The 26,734-nt window shown below is 39.8% G+C and overlaps 1 protein-coding gene across 12 annotated transcripts in view; it reads right to left on the minus strand.

Moving 5' to 3' along the window:
- Positions 1–1,235: 1,235 nt before the first annotated feature.
- The window catches only part of LOC117902199 (neural-cadherin), a 139,859-nt gene continuing 114,360 nt past the window's right edge, over positions 1,236–26,734 (minus strand). For 3 of the 12 annotated variants that reach the window (XM_034813412.1, XM_034813411.1, XM_034813403.1), the window contains 11 exons: positions 23,416–23,559; positions 23,192–23,307; positions 20,894–21,052; positions 19,441–19,578; positions 16,233–17,556; positions 12,213–14,514; positions 11,971–12,141; positions 7,414–7,652; positions 5,355–5,567; positions 5,085–5,255; positions 1,236–4,721 (listed from right to left, as the gene is read on the minus strand). In XM_034813412.1, the coding sequence (XP_034669303.1) occupies positions 4,600–4,721; positions 5,085–5,255; positions 5,355–5,567; positions 7,414–7,652; positions 11,971–12,141; positions 12,213–14,514; positions 16,233–17,556; positions 19,441–19,578; positions 20,894–21,052; positions 23,192–23,307; positions 23,416–23,559 (5,099 nt within the window). In that variant the 3' untranslated portion in view covers positions 1,236–4,599. Of the gene's footprint in view, positions 4,722–5,084; positions 5,256–5,354; positions 5,568–7,413; positions 7,653–10,406; positions 10,649–11,970; positions 12,142–12,212; positions 14,515–16,232; positions 17,557–19,440; positions 19,579–20,893; positions 21,053–22,253; positions 22,419–23,191; positions 23,308–23,415; positions 23,560–26,734 lie in introns of all 12 variants that reach the window. The other 9 variants (XM_034813410.1, XM_034813409.1, XM_034813402.1 and 6 more) reach the window with 3 other exon arrangements.

A 26,734-nucleotide genomic window follows, 5' to 3' on the forward strand; every position in this document is an offset into this window, starting at 1 on the left:
GGCTAATATTGGTTTCATTTCATTTGATACAATACAATATAGTATACAAATATTCGCAAATATAAACGAGTATAAGTGTGCTTGAAGTCTACCTGGAATGGGAGTGCAATTTCCATTGTAATTCTGAGAAAACAACCGATTACTCTCGGATGTCAAATATGTCAAATATTTGCATTAGGCTTTGATACGAATAGTAAATTAAGCCAATTGAGAGCTTTAATTAGGAAGTGCTTCTTGAAAGAATAATAGGGGCAAATAAATGTTGTGAAAGAAAATTAAACGGAAAATGGTATCTAGGTTAAAAATTACATAAATTTTATATTTCGCTGGGAGTAGTTACTGACACTTAAGGATGTCAGACAATACGATCACCATTCAGATTTCCAACTCAATGGCCATTCTGAGCAGAAATCATCTGAACGTCAATCTCCATAGATAGCTTTCAAATAGTTCATAAGATGAAAAGTATCGATTTATTTTGGGACCTGTGGGTAGCAGATCATACACTCACCTTCCAATCTCAATCCCACTTATAACCACATTAAAAACACACTTTTTGCATATTTGGTTTTCCATATAACGTTACAGATTCTTTATTTATTTTTTATCTTTTTCTTTTTGTTTTTTTTCACTTTTCTTTTTTTGTGTTTTGTTGTTGCTTTTGTAATAATTTTCTTGTTTAATATAATTGCAGTTTTGTTTTTTTTTCGTTATGAGTGTTTGTGTATGTGTCTGTGTCTTTTGTGTACGTTGTTCGTGTGTGTGTGACTGTTTTTTGTTGTGTATAAGTTCTTCCTTAACTACATTTATTCCCGATTTGCCTTTCCAGTTGCAAGTGTTCCATTGCTGGATATCTTGCAATATTTAATCATTACTCTAATGTAAATATTTTAACCGAATCGAGACTGCTGCAATGCTGCACAATTGATTTGTTAGTTTGCGCTCGATTTTTTTTATGTTACTCGTAAATTATTCATAATTTTTTTGTAATACTAGTTTTCATTTTACTTTTTATTTTACCGTATATTAAGGTGATTTTACATCATAATGTACTTATGTATATGCAAATTTCTATCGAAAACTGCGTTCAAATTGGATTTATGTTTCCAGATTTTCTTCATTTTCTTTTTTGTTGATGTCTGTTATCTTTTTGTTTAGTTTTTCCATTTTCACTTCAATCGATTTTATATGGGGGATATTTCTGTTGGTATTTTTTCTTGTTTTCGCGTTTTGGTAAAAAATTCATACATTATAAATACATAGTTATCAAATAGTATGATCCTTGTCTGTCTGTCTGCCTTTGTGTGTGTTGTGTGTAAATGTATTTCGCATTATATATGTTCGTGTGTGTCCAGTGCATTTTTCAATATATAGTTTTTGCCTCTAACTTACATTACAAAATATATAACAAATACGTGTGTAAATGAGTATATAATTTATTTTTGCAACTCTACCAATTTTTTGCTGGCTTATTTTTTCTGTATAAAATATCCCTTCTTCTGCTTTTGGTTTGTCACTATTTTCTGTTTGTGTGGGCGATGGATTTGTTTTAAAAAGTTTCGGGTTTTCGACCTATACACATATTAAATGCAAAATGTTATCCATAGTCAGATGCATCGAAAAACGAAATCAAGAATTCAGAATAAAAGCGAAAGCTTAAAAATAAACTTTTCGTTGAATCAACTTTCTTTTTCAAGTCTTTTGTTTTGCGAGAGAACTAAAACCATAATTGCTGGCAGTGTTTTTGTGTGTGTGTTTTCATTTGGTTTTGCTGTACCGAAAGCCTAACGATCCGACTTATGTTTTATGTGCTGAAAGCAAACATGCAATTGTAAATTTTAGCAAATCAGGGTTCAGTTAGATGCAAATCGATGTTAATAAGTTGCATTCAATCAATTGCAATAAACCAAAATAGTAATGGGATCATTGAAGTCAGAGGTTCAAGGAGGTATAATCAAAGCAAATACATTTGGAATTCATCAATGAAACTCATAGCTGTATTTAAGCAATATTGCAGCTAATCAGCACTGAATTCAGCTTGATTTAAATATTGCAATAAGGGATATCTACAATTGAGTCTGCTATCGAAACGACTCAGTATTGCATAAATGGGTATGGGGGGGAGTTTTGTTTTCTTTCGAAATGTCTACATTAGGTTTCGGGCTGATTTGCTTTTTATGTTCTTCGTTTTTTTTTTTAACAATTAATGTGCTTTAAAATTTCTAAGAATTTTCTCGAACAAGTACAGCAGAGAAGTTTATTGTGGTTTCGCATCATTTTAAATATTTATTTCGCTGTATGGTTTAACAATTACGTTAAAATCTTTGCACTTTTCAATAGTCAACTTTTGTTGCAGTTTTGTTAGATATCCATTTTTATTTTAGGTGTTGTCTTAATTATCTTTAATCTTCTGTGGTAATAGGAATAGTTCGAATACCGAAAAATGTATGTGTGTGCGTGTTTTCTCTGCCTGAACGGAGAATTATCGTGAAAATGGAGGAACTGAAAATGAATTTTAAATAGGATCATGTTTGTGGGCATTTGTCTTATGTATACGCTGCCTGGAAAACTCTATGATTTAGATAGATTTCATATACATACACACATATGCATGTATCTATATTGTATATATATGCATATATATTGTTCATTTGTATAATATGTACTTACGGTTCTCTACAATCTGTATTTTTGCTTTTTGTTCATAGTTTTTCTGTATTCTGGCTGACTTTTGAACAAACTAAATGTATCTATGGCTTCAAAAAACTAGAATCAACTTCTACAGACTTCTACAAAACAATATATCCAATAACAGATGAAGCATATTTTCGATTCTTATTTGCGATTGCACTCATAGCTGCGACCTGAGCTGACAGGCTCTGGGACAGTGATTCTGCTGTCCCAGAGCCAAAAAGTATGCTCTGCAAGAGTAAATTGCAACAAAAAGAATCCAATTGGAATGACACAGTCGATGTTACGACTAGGAGGATACCTGGTACGGCTGTGGGTGAATTAAGAATTGATTGGAACGCAGCATTTTCCTGATTTTTTGATGGCAGATAGACAATAGCCAAACTGGAATATATTTATAGTTCTTGTGTCGCTCCATGTTCGTATATCCCCATATAAGTACCGAAGTACCAGGTATTAAAAACAAAAACTGTAATAAAATCGAACTCCAAAAAACATTTGCTTTGTCGTGGGGAATGAAATGGTTTTTAAATGCAGTTGGTTTTCGGGTTTATGCATATGAAATGTTGAATTTTATTTTTATGCGAATGCACTGCACTCTCTCTGTGCGAGTGAGTTTCTCCACTTATAGTATAAAGACTGTAGATTTAGTTTTCGGTTCTGCTACCAATTTCGTGTGTGGCTTTAATATTCTGTGGCTGTGTATATGTGTGTGTCCTTTGTATACGTGCTAAAAACTAATAATATATACAATGTAAAATGTAATCTCCATATTTGCATTCTCATGTTATACCCCTGAGGGGGTATATTGTTTTTAAATATAATTCTCCATGTTTGCATTCTCTTTTCTTTTATATATAATTTAATATATATAAATGGGGTTTGTTTATGTTTAGTTAATATTTATATTAATTCAATTGCGCTAAGTTCATCTAAAGGTAATTTTCTTTTTTTTCATTTTCCTTTGCGTTTAAGTTTACGTTTTTCTTTACTTTTCTAGCATTTTTTGTGGCTAGGTTTTGTGGAGATTTTAGCTTAAGATTTCTGCTTTTAGAATATAATTCTAGGAGTATCCTTTTTCGACCAATCAGGCTCTGATTTGCGATCCTTCGATTTCGCAGTTTAAAAATGTTTCGTAATGTTTATATGGTATTATATGTATATGTTTTGTGTGTCTAAATGTATTTATATACTTGTTATGATGGAACGAAAACAGTCTTTGGGTATTCATTTATGTAATTTTTAATGTTTAATTGTTTAATCCTTAGAAAGTAAAACGAAATCAAGAGTAAACTTAATCCCTAAATGACTTGATACATTAATAAACGAAAAGAGCGTCCTAAAAATAATAATTACAACTTAAATCATAATATGCACAACAAATCTGTTCAAGAATTAAAGTTATAAATTCATAAGCGCTCCCTAAACTAAGCTTTGGTATGCTCTCTCCTACATTTTCCAATTTTCTTTGCTTTTGCCCTAAAAAATAACTTAGTTTTCATTCATTATCTCGTAATTTGTTTAAATTTAAATGCTGATGAAATATTTATACAAATGTCATTTTACGTGTCATAATATGTGTTTGATTTTTCCCATCTCTCCGACATCTTGTCTCTCTTTCCTCTCTACATATAGTTTGACCTTTCCTCCATGCCCATCCATCGTTTTCTTAGATAAAGAGTTTTGCAATGCCTTTTCTTTGGTTGCGCTTTCTTTCTTTGTGTGAGTGTGTGAGTCTGGTGGAAATCTGCGGTGTTTTCCAACCATTTTCGTAGAGATTGGTTTCCTTTAAATGCAACTTTTGTATCTACTAACAGTTTTTCTTTTAGTTTGTTCTTTTAGGCAACCGTTTAGTTTACGGTTTCTGTGTCTGGGACTTCCTTTGGGGTTCTCTCATTAGCTGGCAACTTACAATTCTAGTTCGGTATTGTGTGGATTGGGCGCCTCGGGACCGTACATGTTGGCCAGCTTATCAAAGCGAGGGCCCCAGGCCCCAAGGTAGTCGTACTCTTGCTGCTCATCATCCGTGCCTGCAATGGGAAAGAAAATGCCACAAAACACACACAAAAATCCATATTAATCATTGGTAAAAAATAATAGAGGCACAAGAACCCCAAAATACCCCAAAAGGCTTTTTGGTTATTCAATTTACACCCAATATTCAGCTTTCTAGAGAGTTTAAACCCAATATTCAGCCGTTTCTGACAGTTGCTTCCCTGAAAATGTCAGAAAAATATGTACAGTCAACAAGGATTCGAATGTGCTACTCTCTCTATTCGATAGCATACATTTAAAGGGGCGTCTCAGGCTGCTTTTGGTGTCGAACTACTTGCTGTATATTGGGTGCAAAAAACTAACCAAAACTGTACACAACCGTACAAAACTGCACGCACCTGAGGCCAAGGAGCTGAGGGAACCCGCAGTACTGCCACCGCCCTCGTACGCGTAGTTCCTCAAGTCGTCAAAGGGAGGGGCATTGGGATCGCCATCGGCGCGCTTTTTATGCTCCTCAATGAACATGCCCACATTGGGCTCCTGACCAGGCATCAGTGTCATTACGGGATCTGCAAATGAAGAGAAAAAATAGCATGCAAAATTGTTAGAAAATATCTCTGTTAAATATCTGATACGAGCATTAATAGGTTTTGGTTTTGAATACTCACACATAATTGGCATTTTCATGGGCGCCAGCTCTGGGGGCATTGGCCCACCGATGGGTATCTGCAGTGGTGTGATGTCAAAGGCAGTCATATCATCCTCGCCGCCACCCTCGTCATCATAGTTGATGATATTCTCGCGCACATCATCGTCGGGTCCTGGATATTTGATATGAGCCTCGCGACGGCGATTGTAGACGACAAACACGAGCACGAGTACTGTGAAAAAGTGCAAATAAAACAATATTAAAATGCAGTTCTATGCAAATGGTATCTCCCTCTCACTATGATATGCAACAACAACTGTTGGAAAATAACACGTATTTCTGTGCACAAAGTGCATTAAACTACACTTCATTTGGCATGCAAAGCAATTGTGGTTCTAAAAACGACACGGGTAAAAGGAGATGGAAAACGGAAGGAGAATGAAACTACAGGGAGAAACAGAAGTTAGCATAGCAAAAGCAGATACAAAATTAATCGGAATATATATATACATATATATGTATGTATGTATGTATGTATTTGTATATATATGTATGTTTATTTAATTAAATGGTGGAACTAAAACGGAAATAAAGAAATACAGAAAAATGAAACAAGGGAGAAAAATGAAGTAAATTATTGCGACTAGAAGATACTCTCTCTGTCGAAAGTAACTAATTAACTAAATAATCTGCAAACATTATTAAACTTAATGTTAATGGATAGAACGAAAACTAATTTACTTTTCGGAAGTTTCTCTTATCTTGTCATCTAAATTTCATTTCAAATTAATATTACCCTGTGCAAGGGTACACAAAAATGTGAAAAGACTGAAAAGTAAACAGATATTGCCAGCGTTTTTCTCGACTTTTTCTTTTCGGTTAGGGAACACACAAAAACAGCGTCAAATGGCGCTATGAACAACAGCAAATCAAGCAACAGACGTCTGACGACTTGTACGCTTGTCTCCTAGTTTTCCCTTTTTCTCTTTCCTTGAGTGTTTTTCTAATTTTCTTGGCGCATCTCTCCACCATATTGCGAAACGTAGTCCATGGCGTAGTCCCAGGGACAGACACCATCTGTTGCACAAAGTTTTTTTTGGGGGGGTGATACTGAAGTCGTGGTAATGGCCACGACCGTTCCGTCAGTTGAAGTTGACGTAAGTAATTTTCTGCGGCTTCTGGCAACTTTGTTGGTCTTCCTTGTGATGGGTCTGGTATGGGTACAGGCTGCGGTATTAGTCCTACTCCAAGTCATTCTCCTAGTCTCTCTTCAGGTTCTTCCTTTGGCCGTTCTACTGTCGCTAGTTCTGTTTCTTCTTGTGTTTCTACTTTTACTTTTCTTCTGTCACTGAACTCCACTACTTCTACTTCTATTCTCGTTCTAGGACTTCGCCTACGACTTCTCTAGAAAGTTTCTTGTTTTCGTAGCTTCCTGCCAGCTGGACATTCCGTAATTGCAATTATTGCGTTAGTCAAATACACATTTCCCGCATTTTCCTACTCTACTTTGCTACAATTTTTTCTCTGGCATTGTCATTGATATGCAAAAATGTTCCATGGTCACCAATACAATAAACTTTAATTTATGGAAGACTTTTCTTTATGTTGTGTCATTTAATTTGCGGAAATGGCTTTCGCTGTATGTTGTTTGGCGGCCTTCCGGACGTTGCTTACAGATGGATGGATGATTGTAAGACTTAATTAATTTTACAGCTCAAGAGCGATGACCATCAATGTTTAAATGGCATGTAAACTTTTGATTAAAATTTTAATTGGTATAAGAAATGAAGGAAAATATAATGAATACATATAAATGTTGTGCAGTAAAGTTGAATTGTTCTCAGTGACGAAAACAGATGGAAAATTACAGGGATTTGAGACATGCAAGCAACTTACTTATTATTCACTCTTTTTGAGTTCAAATGTATTTAAATCTACTGTTAATATTCAACCTTGACGTACGAGGTATCTTCTCCTTCAACTTACGAGTTCTTTGAGTGGAATCTCAATGGATTTTCTACCACTCGAGTGGATGGAGTGCACTCCATCACCATTTTGCTTGTGGCTTATATACTTACATATCAAAGTGCTGAGGCAAAGGACCAAAGCAATAATAAAATCACGGGATGGCGTCAATACACCGGAGGCCAATAACTCCAGTTCGCAGTGCATTCCCGTGAAGCCCATGGGGCAGTGGCATTCGTATTTCTTGGGCGGATGATGATCGCGACACCGACCGCCATTGCGGCAGGGGAAAAGCAGACACTCGTTGTCGTTCACACAACTACTGCCTGAGGCTTTATAGCCCGATGGACACCTGAACAAACGGACCCAAAAGACAATCGACCCAATCGTGATGTGTGGCACGGGACGAAGTTTTTGTTGTTGTGGAATGTTGTGGATGTTTTTTTTTCATGTGGTTTTTTGGATGTGTTGGAAAAACAAAAAGAAATTATTTAAAAATTTGTTTCCATCATGCAGGTATGAGTGTGTCTGGGTGTAACGCTTGCTTCCCTTTCGTTTCCTTTGAATGTGCTATGGGGGAAAATGGTGTGTGTTTTCCCATAGTTTCCTTTCCACTATGTGGCCAAGAAAGTGTGAAAAACTGTCAGAAAGTCTTATAAACGTGCTACGTTGCTGTTGTTGTTGTTATTATTTCACGCTTTGTGAGATTTTATTTTCTCCGTTTCACCAATGGTATGACAAACTTTTTGCATTTGCATTTGCATTGGCCAAGCGTTCATCCCTGCCCCTGTCTCCTGTCCCTCCTAGTCCCGTTCCCTAACACGCATCTTAAGTGCTGTTTTTGGTACAGTTTCGCTTCTCTTCTTTTATGATTATTATGCAACAATCTTTTGGCGTTGTTTTTCGGTTTTGAATTGAATAAACTTTTTTTCCGTTCTGCTGCATTCTTCGGCTAACTTGAATTTCATTGTGTGCTCTCGCACTTTTCTGGACTGTTTCTATCCCTAACTTTAAGTTTCTTTTGATTAGTTTTTGGGACACACTACCATCCAACACACATTCACCCGAGAGTGCTGTGGCTCCTCTGGGGAATAAAAAACTTTACAATGTCACTTGACTTTGGATATTGAGGTGTGAAAATGTCCATGGAAAAGGAATACTTTTAAGTAATTGAGATGCATGGGATTTGCCTTGGGATGTGTAAAGTAGTTGGGTTCAACCTTGGCGATACAAATTTATTAATATTGATGGTTTTCTATGCGTCAATGGCGAGTATCAAGGAGCGCCGTTTGGCTGTCAATAGTTGTCCACTGTTTAAAGACATTTCGTGTTGTCAAAAGCCATTCACAAAACTCAATAGACTATGAGAGATTTCCCTCAATCCTCTTTTTTGGCAAATACAATTGAATACTTTTCAAATGCAGACTTAAGACACTTTTGATATATTGACGATGTCGATTATTGGCAAATGCCACGGGGCGGCGACTCTTTGACCAAACCGAAACGCAGGGAGCACCAAAAGGACCACACAGCGGGATAGAAATTGGGAGAGAAAAAGAAGGCAAACAATTTGAAAAGAACGCAGATAGAATAAATACCTCAAAAGCAGAGAAAACTTTCACACTAAATCAGCGCCAGTTGAGAAGTTGAATAGTTTTTTTTTTTTGTTAGCTTTTCCTGGTCCTTTTGCCAGTTTTACTCTTTGTTGGATTGCTCCCAAGTGCGTAGTTTAAACCGATCAGAAGTGAGTGAGGTACTTGATAATTTTGTTGAATTTTCCCAATTTCCACTTGCCTCTTTTTCTTTTCCCCTTATTTTTTTTGTGTCTGTGAAGTTTGCCATTTTTACGTCATTAAGTTTTTAACTCAAGTTGATTCTGGCATGAAGCGAAGTCTCTCTCTATTTACTTATAAATGTTCGTGGAAAATTCCTGTATATTTTTTTGGCTTAGCTGTAAACTTAACTGCCATTTTTCTGGCTCTTTGCACACATTTAACTCTGAGAGATACTTGTATTACGAAAAGGAATGCAAACCTTCTGGCATCGTAAATCCTCGCAAAATGAAACGGGCAGCGGCTCGAGTTCTTAGTGCCAGGTGGAAGCTCCTTTGAGCCGTCTGATAACTCCCTGATTCTCTCTTCTAATGTGTATGTGTGTGTGGGGCAGGGGGCATGCCCGGAGTGTCTGTGTACTTTCAGTGATGTGGATTTAGTGCATCGTGATTTCTACGAAATGCCAAAGCCAACAACTGCAATTGCTCTTCCGTTTTGGCCAGGTCTTGGCCTTGTCTCATGTCGGGGCAACTTGTATCTCTGACTGCACATTTGTTAACTTACCTGAAGGGCATTGTCTTTAGTTGAGTGCATTTTGAAATACGTTTTTTGGGTGGGGCGGAAAAGCTAAAAAACTAAATGGCAGGACCTGGGCGAGTCTCAACTTAAGCTGGTTATAGTTTCGGCTTAAATTTCGGGTGTAATATCCTCTCAAAAATACTGTAATTTCATCTTTAAATGGCTTAAAATATTCCACCACATGTGGGATGTACCAACCTTTCGTTTATAAAATATTTACACAGTACAACACATTGAATAACATTAAAACATTGATTGAGAGGCTGAACAGAAAATGTGCCAGAAACAAACATACAAAATAGTTATGGAACGAGTGAACGATACGCGTATGTTGATATGAATATGGAAATGAGTTTTTGAATGAAATATACAATGTCACACAGAGAAATATCTATATTTCTGTGCACACATTCTACATATTTTTCATGTAATGGAAATTCAGTGAACTGTGATCTCGATGGAATATTGGATTAGATTTTATAATTGATGGAGAGATGAGGACAAACATATCAAATCAAAGTGCAAAAGTGGTAACATGAATTCGTGTTTGATAAATGATTTGAATTGGATGATTGAATCAGCTAATAAAGATTGAAAAACGCTACAACATTCAGAATTTATAAGCTAAGCAGGCGCTAAAGCACTAATTGCCGGGGGAAATACATATATTCATGATGATTATTTGATCTTGGGATATAGTCATGATTGTTGTTGCATATTCAATAGGGATTATGGGTCCTTTCTTTGATGCTCACTCAGTATGATTAGCAGGCAGACTAGGATTGCCGCCAAGGCTCCCATGCTCAGCTTTAGGGTCTGACCCTCCTGCACCAGTTCGCAGTTCTCGCCCCAAAAACCATCCGGACATATGCAACGATATCGCAGTCGGGGCTCGAGATTAATGCAAGTGGCGCCGTTCATACAGGGCATATCGAGACACTCGTTGCGATCCATGCACCCCTTGGAATCGGGCGACATGATGCGTCCTTCGCCGCAACTGTTTTTGTTTTTTGTTTTTACATTTTTTGTATGTCGAATTTTGTATTTGAGTATATATCGAAAAGTTAAGATTCATTAGTTTAATGACAACATAAATTGGAGCAACCGAAAAGATGCGATTAACGTATGATGGATTGAATTGATTGATTTAACCGATTGTGGGTCCAAGTAGAGTCTTGTATAAACAGAAATGGGCATTAAAACCAATATAATCATTTCGAATAAAGTCACGAGAAATACGTCTTTGAGGGTCATTGTTTCCTAACAGAAAATATTTAACAAATGGTAATTCGAACTTCAACTGATTGACAGAGTTTGGGGTCAAGTAATCCTCCACAAAGGAGCGGTTATTACAGATTTACGCAACCTTTTCTTAAGCGTTTAAGAAGTGAGTGCAACGATTGATGGCTCAAACCAGGGACGTAATTGATAGATTTGACTTTAAGCGATTTTCAACCACTTTATCAAGGATTTGTGTTCTACGCTGATTGATTTTTTGCACTTTGACCAAAGGGATTGACTGAAACAGAGGTGAAAGCCAAGAAAAACAAAAAAGTGTTTGCCTGAGTGTGTGGTTTACGTGTAAGATAAGCGGATAGTATTAAGGTACACAACTGTACCTGGTGCTGTAACGGCAGCGTATAAGCTCTTCAAAGGTGTATGTGTTTGTGAGAGTGTAATGAAACAAAAGCGTGAATATGTACACAGACCATTACAAGCAGAAAAAATGCTCTTTGCTCTCTCTCTCTCATCGATTCTCTGGGACTCGGCGACTCGGCGACTCACGACAAAGCGAAATCGGAATTGAAATCGACAGAAACGTAAGCCTAAGCCGATTGATTTGTCACGCAACGTTTAGTGCCAATCACTAACTGGACTTTTGTATCGTGTTCGACTTCCTCTGACTGCCTGCAAGAACGAAGTCGTTTTTGATTTGACGGACAGGAGGTCCAATAAGCTTTTTTTGCTGCTGGCCTGCTGGCCATACTCCCTACTTCAATTTCCTTTCGGTTCTCCTGTTGCTTGTGTGTGTGCAGAAAGTCCTGCCTTTAATTGATTAAGCCCATCAAATGTTTGGCTTTTGTGGTGGATTTTCTGGGATATTGTTTGGGGTTTTTCTTTCGTGTGGAACCTCTTTCTTCGATTTTTTTTGTAAATGAAAATGAAATTTTTAAACCTATTTTGTATTCATTTTTCGTTGTGATTTCAGTCCGAACAGTCAATTTATTTCATTGTTAAGAATTTTCTTGGATTTTTGGTATATGAGAAACGAAAAGCAATGCGTTGGATGAGTTAAATGATGAAAGACTTCGAACTTACGTGCACTCGTAGACATTCCAGAGATCGACACACTCAAAGGGATCGGGACAGATGACATTCGAGCAGGGCTTGTTCGAGGGACATCCCTTCTCCAGGTTACGGGCCATTGTGGCCTGTCCCCACTGTGTGCCATTCATGGCAGGTGGAAGAGGCAGATGCTTGCCTTCGAGTCTAAAGGAAAGTAGAGTTGATAGCGGTTAGTATTGATGAATCTTCCATCAATCAATGTTGTGTCTACGCACCGTATGTCGTCGAGGCAACTCTTCTGGTAGTCGGCATACACCTCAAAAGTGCGCACTCCTGTGTACTCGGCCTTGCCACCAGCATAGACACCCTCCTGCTTGTCCACCAGCAGCCACTGATGGCCCGAAAACTCAAAGGTTTCATTGTAGCGACGTCCCTCGCCGCCATCCAATTCGAGGGTGGCAGCAGAACCATATCGATTGACCCTGACCACATGCCACTGGCCATCGTTGACGATGATTGAGTTCAGCCAGAGATCCTTTTCCTCAGTGCGGAGTGAGTTCAAGTTGTAGCGGAAATGGAGGTGTCCATCCTTGATCTCCAGGATGCCATACTCCCGATTGTGCTGATCGCTCACGCGGAAGAGTTCGCCGTACTCCTCGCGAGTGCGGAAGCGCAGCTGCACCTGGGTGCTAAACCGATCTGGTTCGAAACTTAGCGCGTACTTGACATAGCTCTGGGCCTTGAAGGTGGTGGGGATTGTGGGTATATTACAGGCAGGACCCGTCCAGCCCGGTCTGCAGTGGCAGCGTGCCTCGGACAAGGATCCCACGCAGTTGCCATGCTCCCAGCAGCGGGCTGTGGTCTCTGTCTGTGCACAGACCTCCTCCGTTTGCGGGCAGCCAGCGACACTGTTCCTCGAGAGTCCCGGATGTGCGAGATCGTACAACTTTGAGTTGTGCACCAGGTTGCGAATGCAACCATCGAATCCCTTGGCCGTGGGCATGTAGTGCCAGTAGTAGAGACTCTGATCGAACTGTTCGCGATACAAGCCACCCACCTGCAGCGGGGCGTTCACGTTTAGGTACTCGCTGAAGGGTGGAATCTGTCCGCGAGCCTGGCAGGACATGTCGTCGAACTCTGGTGGTGTGCCATCCTCCATTTCGCTGATTTCCGCCGATTTACAGAAATCCACAACCATGCGAATGTCCTCTGTGTCCCAGAACAAGTCAATGCGATGCCATTCGCCATCATCCAGAGTCTTTTTGGTCTTCACGCGCAGCTCCAGAGTGCCAGAGCCAAAGTCAATGAGCAGTCGCGGGTATCCGCGCTCCAACTCCAGGGCAATGAAGTCAGAGATGAGCATTTCGTCACGCTCTGGCGGTACAATGGGTCCGTTGTAGATGATCAGGCCATCGGGTTTACGGGTGATGAACTCCAAACTCAAATGAGACTCGTCGCACATCTCGAGGGGAGGATACCAGGCCCATCCATTGCCGCGGAAGCTGCGCGTCGTCTGCTGGCACCGTGGTCCAGTGTAGCCCACAGGACAAGAGCAGTGCGGCCCGAACCTTGTGTCCATGCAACGACCACCATTGTGGCAGGGGTTCGTGCGGCAGGATTCGGGTTTGGTGAAGTTGCGAGCGCCGCAAGTACAGTCCGCCAGGGTGTCCACACGGACACCCACCAGCGCCGTCTTGTTGGCATTCACCATGTAGGGCAGGGGACTGATCTCCAGGGCGTTGGTGCAGCTTCCTTCGCACATCTGATTCTCGTAGAGGCATTCATCGATGCCAACCATCGTGATGTTGATGCCCACATCCTTTTCGATCTCCTCGCGGTGCATGAGGACGATGCCATTGAGCCTAACGGGCTTGTAGTATGGCGACCCATGGGCAGAGAAGCGAATGTCTGTCAAAGCCGGATTGCGACGCTTCAACTGAACGCTGAAAATGTCCACGTTCTCTCTTTCGGTGTTCAAGAGATCCGCCAACTTATCCCTGAAACGGTCCATCTTCGAGCGACTCATGCTCTGGGTGCGATAGTTCCACACGCGGATAAAGTCCTCGTCCGAGATGCCAGACAAACGCACGGATCCCGAGTTAATGACAGCCTCGTGGGGTATTTCCCTTACCGTAACCGTCACATTTGCGGGGATGTCCGTCTGAGTGTGCTTCCTATCGTAGACCTTGAAGCGCAGATGGTAGCGTCCCTCGCGGGTTCCCGCTCGCATTGTGACCATTCCGGAATCCTCGTCCAACTTGAAGCGAGGGTGCTCCAGCGCCTCCCAGTAGAACTTCTTGTCGGGCAAATCCCAATCATCCAGGTCGTAGACATACACACGACCGATCGGTGTGTCTGGCGACTGCCCCTGGTAGTTGTACACGAAGATATCCTTGGATCCCGGTTGCATTTTGTTGTCATTCACATCGCCAATGATCACGGTTAGAGTACTTGTGCCAGTCATAGCCGGGGAGCCATGATCCTTGATCACAATGGGAATCATGTACTCCTTTTGCTGTTCGCGATCAAAGGATCGCAGGGAAGATATCACTGCCATGCCATCACCGTTGGCGCCCTCTGTGAATGTAGAAATAATGGTATTAAAGATCATTCAATCGGTTATTGAAAGATTTATGAATTCAACTGTCCACGTTTTCCCATACAGAGAATTAAAGTCGCTCTAGCAAAGTCCTTTCATTACTTTGACGAACCATACGAGAAGCTAGCCCTATCCTACTTCCCATTCAATAAATCGAATTGTAAGTCCCAAATGCTGTAAATTGGGCAGAGGGTAGGTGGTAGGAGTGCGGCTGTTAATAAACTGCAACTTGTGGAAAGCAGATTTGTGGAAAACATTTTCAAAAAACCCTCAGCTTGGCTTTTAGAGACATGAAAAGCATTTTGTAGCTTAGCTGTAAGCTGTGCCAATCAACCGGCAGACCAAAGACTAAGCTCTTTTATTAGCCAGCACGTTTTCCACCTGATTGCAGATGCAACTGCAACATTTGGCCATAGTCCCCATTTGTTGTAATTACGCTTTTGAGCCAACAAGTGTTAAGTCTTCGACTGTGCCACAGGGGCGCAGAGAGCCCCAGACGGAACATCCTTTGCCACATTGCTTGGGGAAGCTACAGCACACGTTCGAAATGTATTTTTAAAGAGACTCCATGGTGTGTTTTTAGGCAAATTGTATGCAAATACGAGTCCACACACACACACACACAGAACTAGAACTGACTCCGACTCTCTGTGTGGCTGTGATCCCCAAAGTTCCTGGGCCCACTTCCCAGCTGTGGCATCAAAATTGGATTGCCACCTCCCCCCCACAAATTGTGACTGGCTCTGCCAGTTTTTCTATCTTGGATTTTCTCACTCAGACATGAATGTGGTGTATAGCTACATGTGTACATACATATGTATGAGTGTTTGGCTTTTGCAGCAGACACACTCTCCTGCTGGCTCTCCTGGAAGGTAATTTAATTGAAAACTTGTGCATTTGCCATTTTATTTTCTGTACCTCGAACACACACACACACACACACACAATCGCAGGTTGTATCTATTTATTTTTGCTTATATTATTTACATTTTCATGGGACGTGGCGTGGGAATGGGTGCGATGCGGTTTACTGTTTCCGTTTTATGGCCAAAGATTCCTCGGCTATTCATTTGTGGTGCGGGGATAGTCACTAGACTCGATTTTGTCTCCTTTTTTTGCGGGTTGGAGGTAATTGCATTTTTATGCTATTGTTAGCTTTGCGATATTGTGTGGCACACAGGACACACAGCACATTCTAACCCGTTCCCTCAATAGTATGTAGGGAAATTTCAATACCAACAACACAGAGAGAATAAAAAAGGGGAGAGCACAGTAAAAATGTTACGCTTGTGCATTGTTTAAGCTTTGACCCAAATATTTGGCAAACTTTTCATTGCAGCGGGGCAAAAGTTTTTGGCCAAAAAGTCGAAATTTCTAGATCCCTCAACCCCCACACTCTTTGGGGTGTGTGTGTGTGTGTGTGTGCAGCAATTTGCAAGTAATCGGTAAGTGTACGGCAAACGAATGAACGGATCGAAGGACATAAAGTCGAAAATTACTTGGTATGCTTTGTGAAAAAGTTGAAAAGAATATTTTATTCCTAAAGAAAGAATTATAAACGTGACTGAAACGGGAAGGATATGTCAAGGTTTCGAAAAGGACATTCTTTGGGAATAAATTTAGTCATTCATTTTGCTTTCTACATCCAGTTTTCACTACTAAATTGTCACGAATCAAATCCAAAAACTCTACTCACTTTGATCCTGTTCCACCTTGAAGGAAGCTCGAATAATATCATCAGCACTGGGATCCAAGCGAAACTGGAACGGTGGTCCGTTGCTCTTGGAGCGATCATCATCGTCGGTGGCCAATATCTCCACCACTTTGCGCGGGGGCACATGTTCGGGCAGCACTGGACGGTAGTCCTTTAGGAACTTTGGTGCATTATCATTGATATCCTGAACAATAACAGTAAGTGTGGCAGTGGCGGTTTTTGGTGGTGAGCCATCGTCAATGGCCAGGATTTTGACTTGATGGCGGGGCACGACTTCGCGGTCGAGGGAGCGTTGAATGGTCACGGAACCATTCTGATTGATGGCAAACTGTCGCTGGCGATCCGAGGATCGATCGATGGAGTAGGAGACCTTGCTCTTTCCTCCCTGATCCGGATCGGTGGCCTTGAACTTTTCCAACTCAGTGCCGACTTTGGTGTCTTCGAAGACAGAGACCTCGACATTGGCTCGCTCAAAGTGCGGCTTGTTGTCGTTGATGTCGCGCAGCTTCACCACGACCCAGGAGTAGGCAACGTGGTACTTATCATTGTCGTTGTCCTCTCCCTTGTCATTCACTTGGATGCGGAAACGGAAGCCATTGCTTTGCAGCTGATCCTCGTAGTCCAGGGGCTGGACAATCTTCAGGGAACCAGTGCCGTCGTTGTTCCGCACCATCGTGAACTTATCCGCGCCATAGCCACTGTTGTCGATGACCTTGTACTGGAATTTATTCGTCTCGTCCTCGTCATGAACGGTGACCGTGAGAATGGGCATCTCCGGCAGGGCCGTGCCATCCGTTTCATCGACCTCCGTGAACCATTCGTCTTTCGTGAACTGCGGCGGCATGTCGTTGATATCCTTAACCCTTATAGAGGCTGTCCCCGTCCCCTTTAACCCCCCGCCATCCATCGCAACGACTTGTATGGAATAGTCCGGTGTTCTCTCGCGATCCAAACAGCACACAGCCGTCTTGATGACACCCGTATCGGGTTCGATTTCGAATATGGGTGAGCCCGTCTCCTCCTCAATCACATTCTTCTCAATCGAATAGACGAGTCGGGCATTGGAGCCCTCGTTGGGATCGTCATAGTCCACTGCTGTCATGGTCATCACTACCATGCCGGCGGTGCCGTTCTCTGTTACATTTCCAAAGTAAACGCCTTGTGGGAAAATGGGGGCATTATCGTTGATGTCCTTCAAATTGACCTGGACATCCGCATAGCCCACGAGTCCCTCGCCGCCCTCATCCTGCGCGAAGACCGTGAAACGCCACTGGGGCCGTCCATTAGGTTGATCGCGATCCAAAGGCTATAAAAGAAAAATGAAGAGAGGAAAGTGTAAAGCGTTGTTATAGGTTAATATGCGCACAATCTTATGGGTATTGTGTAATTTTTAGCTGTCATAAACGCAAAACCGATTAACATCACGGAGGACAACATTGTTGTATGTCCCCAGCTCCCCTTTTGTCCCCAATCCCCTTTTTATCCATCCCCAACTCCACCGGCCTGTCTCAAGTGAAACCCTGCGAAATTATCCTTTCGCACAATGGGGCGGCGGCGGCGGACGGACCCTCTGAACATCAGGTGGAAGCCCAATCTGTGCCCTGTACCTGTACCTGATGTTGATTTTGACTTTGATATGCATTCACAGCAGCAGCAGCAGCACCCTGAGTGATGTGTTGGGGAGACCAGACCTTCCTCATGCTTCATGCATATAATAAAAGCTCAAAAAAAAAACCGATTTTAATCAGCACTTTGTATCTGTTGGCGCATACCGCACAGCTGCTGGCACAACCCTTGGATAATGCCCCACAGCCCACCTCACCCACACTCTCTCTGCGCTATCCATGTGACAACCACAGGCAGCAGCAGCAGCTCGACAACAAGAAAAGCTTTTGCATGGCGCTGCCATTGGATTTGTCATAAAAAGAATGTGTGTATAAAAGGCGACAACAACAGAACAAATGTGTGTAGAAAGTTGGTTTTGAGTGAAGGATCAGACCGATGGGTTATCCAGTAACAAAAGCACTGCAGATATTGAGCGGTGAAGCGCTGTCAAAAAGGGTAAGGCAGTGACAAAGTAAGGTGTTTGAATCGGCTTTAACAAAATCCAAGGTGTCCAAAACTGCTAACGGATATTTGTAGGGCATACCCTCGACTACCCTCTTCTAACAAAAATTTAAAAATGAAATAACATATCCTGCGTCGTCATCGCTTTAATTTGCATGACAAATTTGCCGACATTGTTATGACATATTCAATTTAAGGGATTAGTTGTGAGTGGGTCACGGACTGTGGGTTTACTTCCACAAAAATATGGTACACACACTCCCGTGTCCCCTCTATGGTACATGTTATCCCTTGTCATACACCCCAACTTTCAGGGGAGCCCTGGAATACTTCTCCTTCCAGAGGGTGCTGGGAAATAATTTGCCTTCCATGTTGGGGCGGTTTAAAATACAAAATTATATTTGTGTGTGGGGATGGAGAAGGGAAAACGAGAGATAGTCGCTGGTCTATGGAGCTTAAAATGACTAAAGTGGTTGGGCACCAAATGTTTTCCCGTTTTATACATTTTTTTCCATGCTATTTGGGTGCACGCCTGGGAATTTCATTTAATTTGGCTCTAGAGTATTTTTCGTATGTATTTTTTTGTTGGTAGTGTGAGCGAGCCAAATAAAGCGAAATTTTTGCAACTGGCATGCGGCGTTGGGTTTTTCAATTGTGACTTTTAATTAGTTTTAATTTACTTTTCAATTGATTTTCTTGTTTTTTGGAATTAGAAAAGGCTTTGTAATTTATTTCGATGAGGATCTCTAGGAATTCGATTATTGAAATTCAAGTAAAACTATTTTGATACATATGTACATATGTACATATGTCTGTATGTAATGTATATGTTCACCAGTTCTCTATTTTTCATTGTAAGATGGCCAGTACGCCTACTGAATATCTTTTCCCTACCAACAGGTTTCCCATACTTTAAACAGATTACGATTGATTTTAAGTGAATATTGATGGCAGGCTCCAATCAGCAGGAGCATATTTCGAAATCTCGCAATCATTTTGCCGTTTCAGGACAAGCTGTTGCTTTTTAAATGTCGTTTTTTATTTATTGCGTACGCTCAGTGCTTGCGGCTTGTGGCAATTTGTTAATGCTTAAATTGGAGACATACTAAGATTAATTCATTACCTTTAAAACGAATATTTCGCCGGTGGTGCGGTTGATGTCGAATTTACTATTTGCTGGATTATCGGGATCAATGCCCTGGCCCGTGAGGAAGTAAACAATATTCTGGGGACGATCCTTGTCACCATCTGTGGCAGTAACCTGTTTATCCATTAATGAAAAAAGTATATTGTATTATTATTGAATATTCTGGAATAAATAATAGAACACAAAAGAGCAGCAAAAATCATGCAATAAGTTTTCATACATAAAATAAATGAAACAAAATCAATAAAAATATACTTTTTTCTATCATGCACTACTTTTTTTTTGCAAAAGTTTCCCTTTATGTTCTCGATAATACCTTTTCATGAATTTTATTTATTTGAATTCGCATTTGGCATTTATTATTGCACTTTTTTCATGGGTTCTAATCAAAATGTTTGGCTAATTGAAACCAATTTTTACGCCACCTTTTTGATGCGGGGGATTATGTTTTTATTTGCCAAATGCCGACTGATATGGGTTTTAGTCAATGCAAAAATATTTTCGAGTGACCAGAGAATGGTGTTTGTTTTTCGGTTAGTAAAAGGTAAATAAAAGGTGATTTTAAAGTGCTGACATATTGGTTTTAATTCCCTTTGTTAGCCTTAAGCTTCAGCTACATCCATTTTCCATTTTAATTAAATTAGTTGGGAGAATACACACACAAACAAACCACAACACAAAATCTGTACCATCCCCAAGCTTAATCGTGCAAATGCTGTGTGTGTGGCATTAATACTTAAAGAGCGTATTCGATTTAATTAGCAGCTTTTATGACAGAATCAGAATCAGAAACAGAAAATGGACTAATGGAAAAACTATGATAAATAAAATGTAAAAACTCTACGCCAGGCATTTAAGCGGCCAATTAAAGACCACAGAGATTGCTCTTACTCTTTCAGTTAACCAAAACCAAAACAAACAAAAAATAAATAAAAAATTTAATGTTTAAAAAGAATTTGCACGATGCGTTTTCAGCCGAAGGTACATTTTGGCATTCCTGCCAGTTAAGTATATAAAAAGCATCGGAGTAAAACCTGTCGTGCATCATCAGTTTAATGGAATCAATAGACTTTACAGACTCTTACGTGCTGTGTGGGATTAATGTCCTACTACCCTTTCAACCTCAATGCCTGGGGAATTTTTGTTTTCAATTTAAATATAATGTTTAAAATTACTGCTGAATGGTTTAATAAATTTATTGTACAATCCACCTTCCCCACGCGGCAATTATTCATTATGTTTACGGATTGTTATTGCTGGTTTACACAAAGTTTACAATGTGAAATGAGATTGAATGGAAAAGGACTTTATGTCGCTGGGGTTAAATTAATTGTTATATGAGAGTACTGCTTTTGTATGTATGTATGTACGAGTGGGGTATGTACAGGATGAATATGGTACGGAGAGATATGGTAAATATTATAACGACCTGCATGATTGTAAAGGGCGTGGTCATTTCCTCATCAAGGGTACGATTGTAGGACGTCTGTGGGAATTGGGGCGGTAGATCGTTGACGTCGCGCACATTTATGACGATGGTTGTTTGATTTTCATTCAAACTGTCCGACGCAACCAATTTCAGTTCGTACTACCATGTGCACATTGCATTTTTGTGCAGACATTAAATAAAATATATGGCCAACAAACAGAACATTTGTTTTCGTTCGGTTGGGGGAGAAAGAATAATAAAAAATATATAACAAAAATTAAACAATAAACAATAAACAATGCACATAAATTATAAAATTTTCATTAAAATATTGATTAAACTAAAATATTCAAGTAATGGTTTTACACATAATGAAAACGGTTTGGGGCTCTAATAAAATGTGTCTATGTGCGTACATATGTATGTATTCACATCCCAGATGATTCACTCTTGAAACTTCAGCTTGTAGAATAATTTACAGGTGCTAAAGATGGGCGAAGAGTTTATGTATATGTATCTGTGCGAGCTTTAAACCATCCACTTCGCATTTTAAATATTCATCGACCCTAGTGTTGACTCATTAAAATGCCATAATTCAATTGACTTTATCAATTTGCATTGCATTGCCCTGATAACCGACATATTTTGAAGTCATCTACATATTTTAAATATACTTTCAATTGACATTCCGTGCTTAATGATAAATCACTATAATGGTAATTGTGTTTCTTCTCGAAACCGCATTGTAAATTGTGTACTGTGGATATATTTTTTAAGTTTTTGTTGACTCTTGTCCTCTCCAGAATGGACAGCCCTTTTTTAATTGTTCAATTACTTTCTAGCTTTTTCTGCTATACCCTTAAATCACAAGCTATTTTTTTCTATACCCTTAAATCAAATGTAAAAACCATCATGCAAAGGGCTATTTATGTAACTCAAAAAACCAGAACTTTTTTGTCTCTAAGTGTTTTAAATAAAAAATTGTGTAGTCCATTAATATTGCAGGGCTGTAAATACCTTTAATGTGTCAACAATTTATTGACTGGCAGAAAGAGAGACAAAAAGTAGCAACTCTTTGAATGGGAAATAAAAATAAAGTGAAAGAATGCCCCAATAAATATAAATAATTCACTCTAGATTCTACTTTGTGTGCTTTTTTGTGCAATAACATTTGAAGCTGCAGGCATGGAATGGGGTTGAGGGGAGGAAAAAACTTGAACAAAAACTCTGGACATGCAATACAAATCTAGGAAAACATAAAAGAATGTTGTATCAGCCTGTCAGCAAAATGAAAGCTCTACGAATAAAACCAAAGAATGAATTCTATGTTCATTTCAATTTCAATCAATTAATCATTGACCTGCAAGACGCGTTTGGGCAAGTTACGATCATCCTCTTCGGTAATTTGGGTGCGATATGTGGGCCTCTCGAAAACAGGGGGATTATCATTAACATCCTTGACATGGATAATCACAGTCGTGTAGTTCTCCTTCAGATTGTCGGAGGCGGCCAACCGTAGCTCATACTGAACGAAGGAACGAAGGGAGGGGATGGTATATTTCATGATTAAATTACATAATTCATACTGTAATTTTATTGTTGCTGCTTAATTGATGAGATATTTGCATATACTCGTACTCATACTATGCCTTGGACCTTGCACTCAAAGTTTCCTCCAACGAATTTTCAATTCAAGTGAAGGGAAAACTGCAATTGTCTTGCTTTGCACTTTTGGCCAATTGTTCAAATTGAAATTCAATTAAGATTTCGACTAGCTTTTGCGCTCTGTTCAATTAATGTTTCGCCAAGGTTTCGCCGGGCACTGCTATTTGACTTTTTCGACCTAACTCTGGTTTGAGTTCTTCAATATTTAAGTAGCCTCGCGGTGGCCCTTGCGTGTAGATTGCAATTCGGAAGGAATCGGTGAGAGTTTTCCAAGAGTTTCTTAATGAATTTTATAGAAGTCTAAAGAGAAAAGCAATTTTCTACAAAATGTAAGGAAAAAATTCTTTAGATCCTTGACATTTCTTTAAGAAGGACAGCTATTTGTAGCCCTAAATTCGTAGAAATTATATATGCATTATGTACATTTTCTTTGGTAGGCTCTTTAATTCCCATTTTCCCTCATGTATTTTCTGCCTTTTTTCGGAATGACATAAACAAATCTCACAGTTGACTAAGCCCGGGCGGAATGCTTATGTCATAAATATATCTCTGCGAAAAAAACGTTTGTCGATTACAGAGCAGAGTCCTGTTCCTTCTGCTTCCTATTTTGTTGGGTTTTGGGGGGAAACTTACCCGTCGTCGAGTTTCGTAATCTAAAGCGCCAGCTACATAAATGGCACCCGTCATATTTTTAACCGCAAAAGCGCCGCCAATGTTGCCGCTTGTAATTTCATAGCGGATACGTGAGGCTGTTGGGGGACCACACAGAAAAGAGAACAAATATGTGTGTTAAAGATAATAATTGTGGAATTTTCTTAGGGGAATATTCTTGAGTGTATTTTCGTATATGTACTCACACTCATCGTGATCCTTGGCTGTGACTGTTAGCACTGTATGCTGGATATCCTCGTTCTCATCCACTTCGGCCTCATACAGCGATTTGTCGAAATAGGGAGGATTATCGTTTTTATCGGCAATGCCAATGCGTATGAATTTGGTGACTGTGAACGAGAGAGAGAGAGAGATGACATTTCGCTTAGTTAAATTTCTCATTTTCAATTTCAACACTTGAAGGAGGTTTTGGCTTGCGTATCTCCTTAGGGTTTGGGCTGCCACCAACGTCTGCATGCTCAATTATCACGTACTAGACACAATGGGGCAAACTTTAGCACTGGCAAGGCAACAATTTGACGCCTCTTATTGAGGCCACAATCATTTTGTTTGCCTATTTTTACAACACGATGTTTGGTGTACTCTCGAAGAAGGGTATGAGACATTTTTACAGAGGTTCGAAGTGAAAAAGGAGAACCAAAAGCCGCCACCAAAGAGATGTAGCTATGATTTCATATCTCAATAGAAGTCCTTCCATTTCTAAATGTTTAAGTTATTTTTATCAAATTAAATCACATCTCTCTACATTTTCAAGGGTATCTGTTGCTTCGACATGGAATTTAACCTTATTTTCCCCTACTTATTTACTGGTTGCCGCCTACGCATTTTGCATACTAAGCAGCAAGAGATATTTTGGTTTCCTATTTGATTCTTATTTGCATGTGTGATGATGTAATTTATTTGATATTCATAGATTTTCCATTTTGCTACAGGGATGTTCCCTGGATGAACCTTAAATGTAAGGTAATGGGAATCGAAATAAATTTAAGTTGTAAAATAATTTTCAGCCCATTTAAGACTCAGTGCTTCGCTCTTGACTTGTTCGCATAATTAACCATTATTGCGTTTCTAATGTTAGGCAACACGCATTGTGGCTGGGAATTTGGGAATTTCCCGGATTGAATTTCATGAATGGACAAGGGCCTCGCCCTTCTGCCTCAGTTGAGCCACTGAAATCGCATAGATATTTAATATGCAAGTGCATGCAAATAGACGAAGGAAAACACTACTGACTAGCTCCAAAGACAATACCTTTCTGGGGGCAGAGGGGAAAATTCAAACAAAGAGACTGACAATGAAACGGCATATCAGTTGGCAGGACTGGTCAAGTAAATTACATACATCATTTATAATTGCACCAATAACAACACTCGAAGCCAGTGCTCTTCGCTTTAATTAAATAAATGCAGTAGCCTGTGGAGTTGCCGAAAAGGCAGACAAACAGAACTTGAGACCAAAGACCTGAGACCCGACCCGGACATTGCACAGATTTATGTTCCAACATTTGCGGCAGATGTGTCCCAGGATACGACAAACTTTTGCCGCTTAACAGCACATATACAACTTGTTAGAGATGTTTTGACACGATGATGTTTCAAGCGATGGCATTCGGTCACATTCATACCTATTGAAAAATCTTTTCTAACACCTAAAATACAGTTTTGAAAAAGGTTACATTTTATGGATGGAAGGAACAGATTTAGAATGTTGGCTCTTTGAGTATTCCATTGGGTTATGCTTCAAGAAAGGGAATTTCTGAGCACTGTGTGATTCGTCGGCAGAAAACGTATCGTGCCATAGCGTCCTTACTTCGTCCAAGTGTTTCTGTTTATCAATTTACTTATGGAAAGGTCTTCCCTCCCTCTTCTTCGAAGTCATGCAAAGGACACAACTTTCACTGCACGTAAATGTCCAAGGACTGTTTGTGTTTTGGCCTATAATTTGGCCCAGGTCCTGGGATTGGACATATCTGTGTGCCAGAATTATGCACATTTACAGGTTGACAACTCTGGCTGCGACCGCTGCTGCATCTGCTGCATTTGTGGCGCACATGGTGTATGTGTAATAAGTTGCCAAAGAGGGAGCCCTATCTGTGCAGCTGTGTCTTTGTGTGTTGAGTACGCTTAAATTAGCAAATGTTTGGGCCAACGTTTGGAATTAAATTTATGGCAAAACATTGCTAATTGCGAACTCAGTTGCATTTTGGTTTCCATGTGACGACATTTTAATTAAAACTTGGGGAAAATCATGCCGCCCGACTGCCAGTCGACGGCATTAAATGCAAATCATTTTCCAGCATACTTATTAATATTTATGCTTATGTAACAGAGAGCTCTCTGCAGACAGAGCATGCATTTGCCGTATGGCTTATAATAATTTTGGAATATGTATCTAAATGTTTGTGCATTTTGTTGGCTTATAAAGTTTATTTTTCTCTGTGTTTATTTGGGGAAAAGTTTCCATGCAAAACAACACTTAGAGTGGTATAGTTAGGGACTACTCTCATCTGATAGTGGTCTACCATTAAACCTCTTTAATGTATTTCACTGATAAACTTTAATTAAATAAATGTATCAGAATTTACAGAGCACAACCTTTTCCTTATGTTGTCCTTTGTATAAGTATTCAATATTTAAATAAAAATGGATTGAATTTTCCACTTTACCTTTTGGTTGCTTCCACAACCCCATCCTTTTTCATTAAATTCTCCCAGCAATTTTTCCCCTGACTTTATTACATCAGAATTCAATTTATCGATGTATGCCTTGCAATATACGAGTACATATATTGAATGATGATGTTTAAGTTATGAAAATTTCACGTTGCCTCATATTTAATGTCGAGTTTTTCGTTTTTTCCTTATTTCTGCGGCATGTCATGCCAAAGGGAAAACCTTTGAGTTCTGTGGAACGCGCATCCTGGACATGAAAGCATCAGATAAATGGAATTTTATCCAAAGGATGCGTGGAATTTATATGATTTATAAAGAGAGCCACCTTTAAAACAAAACCAAAAGCAGAGTCAAAGCTTAATCTAATTTTGAAAAGCTTTTATCCCGTGACATTTTTATCGGCTTAAGGCGCACATCTCTGCAAATACTTTATCTATTTATCCAACACCATTTTTATTGCATTTCCACTCAAGAAAACTAAACTAAAGAGCAAACTTGTGAAAAGAGGGGAAAAATAAAATAAAATATATCCCATTGAGCCTGTGAGATTTCGCACAGTCTCTCAGATTTGTCTGTGGATGGGGGAAAGGGTGTGTGTGTGTTGTGTGTGCACTGTTTGGACAGCTGCTCAGAATCCTTAGGATCGGCAACAATGCTCCATCTATGGCCGTAAAAATTGACATTGAAGCAATTTGGGTTAACTGCACTCGATTGAAGGGGCAGGCAAGGAATGGAGTGGCGTAGAGTGCCAGAATCAAAGTCAACTTTATCACTTATTTAGCTCATATAAAATGTGTCGCACATTTTGGGATATCCCCCACCACTCGCTGTTG

Source organism: Drosophila subobscura, chromosome U, assembly GCF_008121235.1.
Source record: "Drosophila subobscura isolate 14011-0131.10 chromosome U, UCBerk_Dsub_1.0, whole genome shotgun sequence".
Taxonomy (NCBI): domain Eukaryota; kingdom Metazoa; phylum Arthropoda; class Insecta; order Diptera; family Drosophilidae; genus Drosophila; species Drosophila subobscura.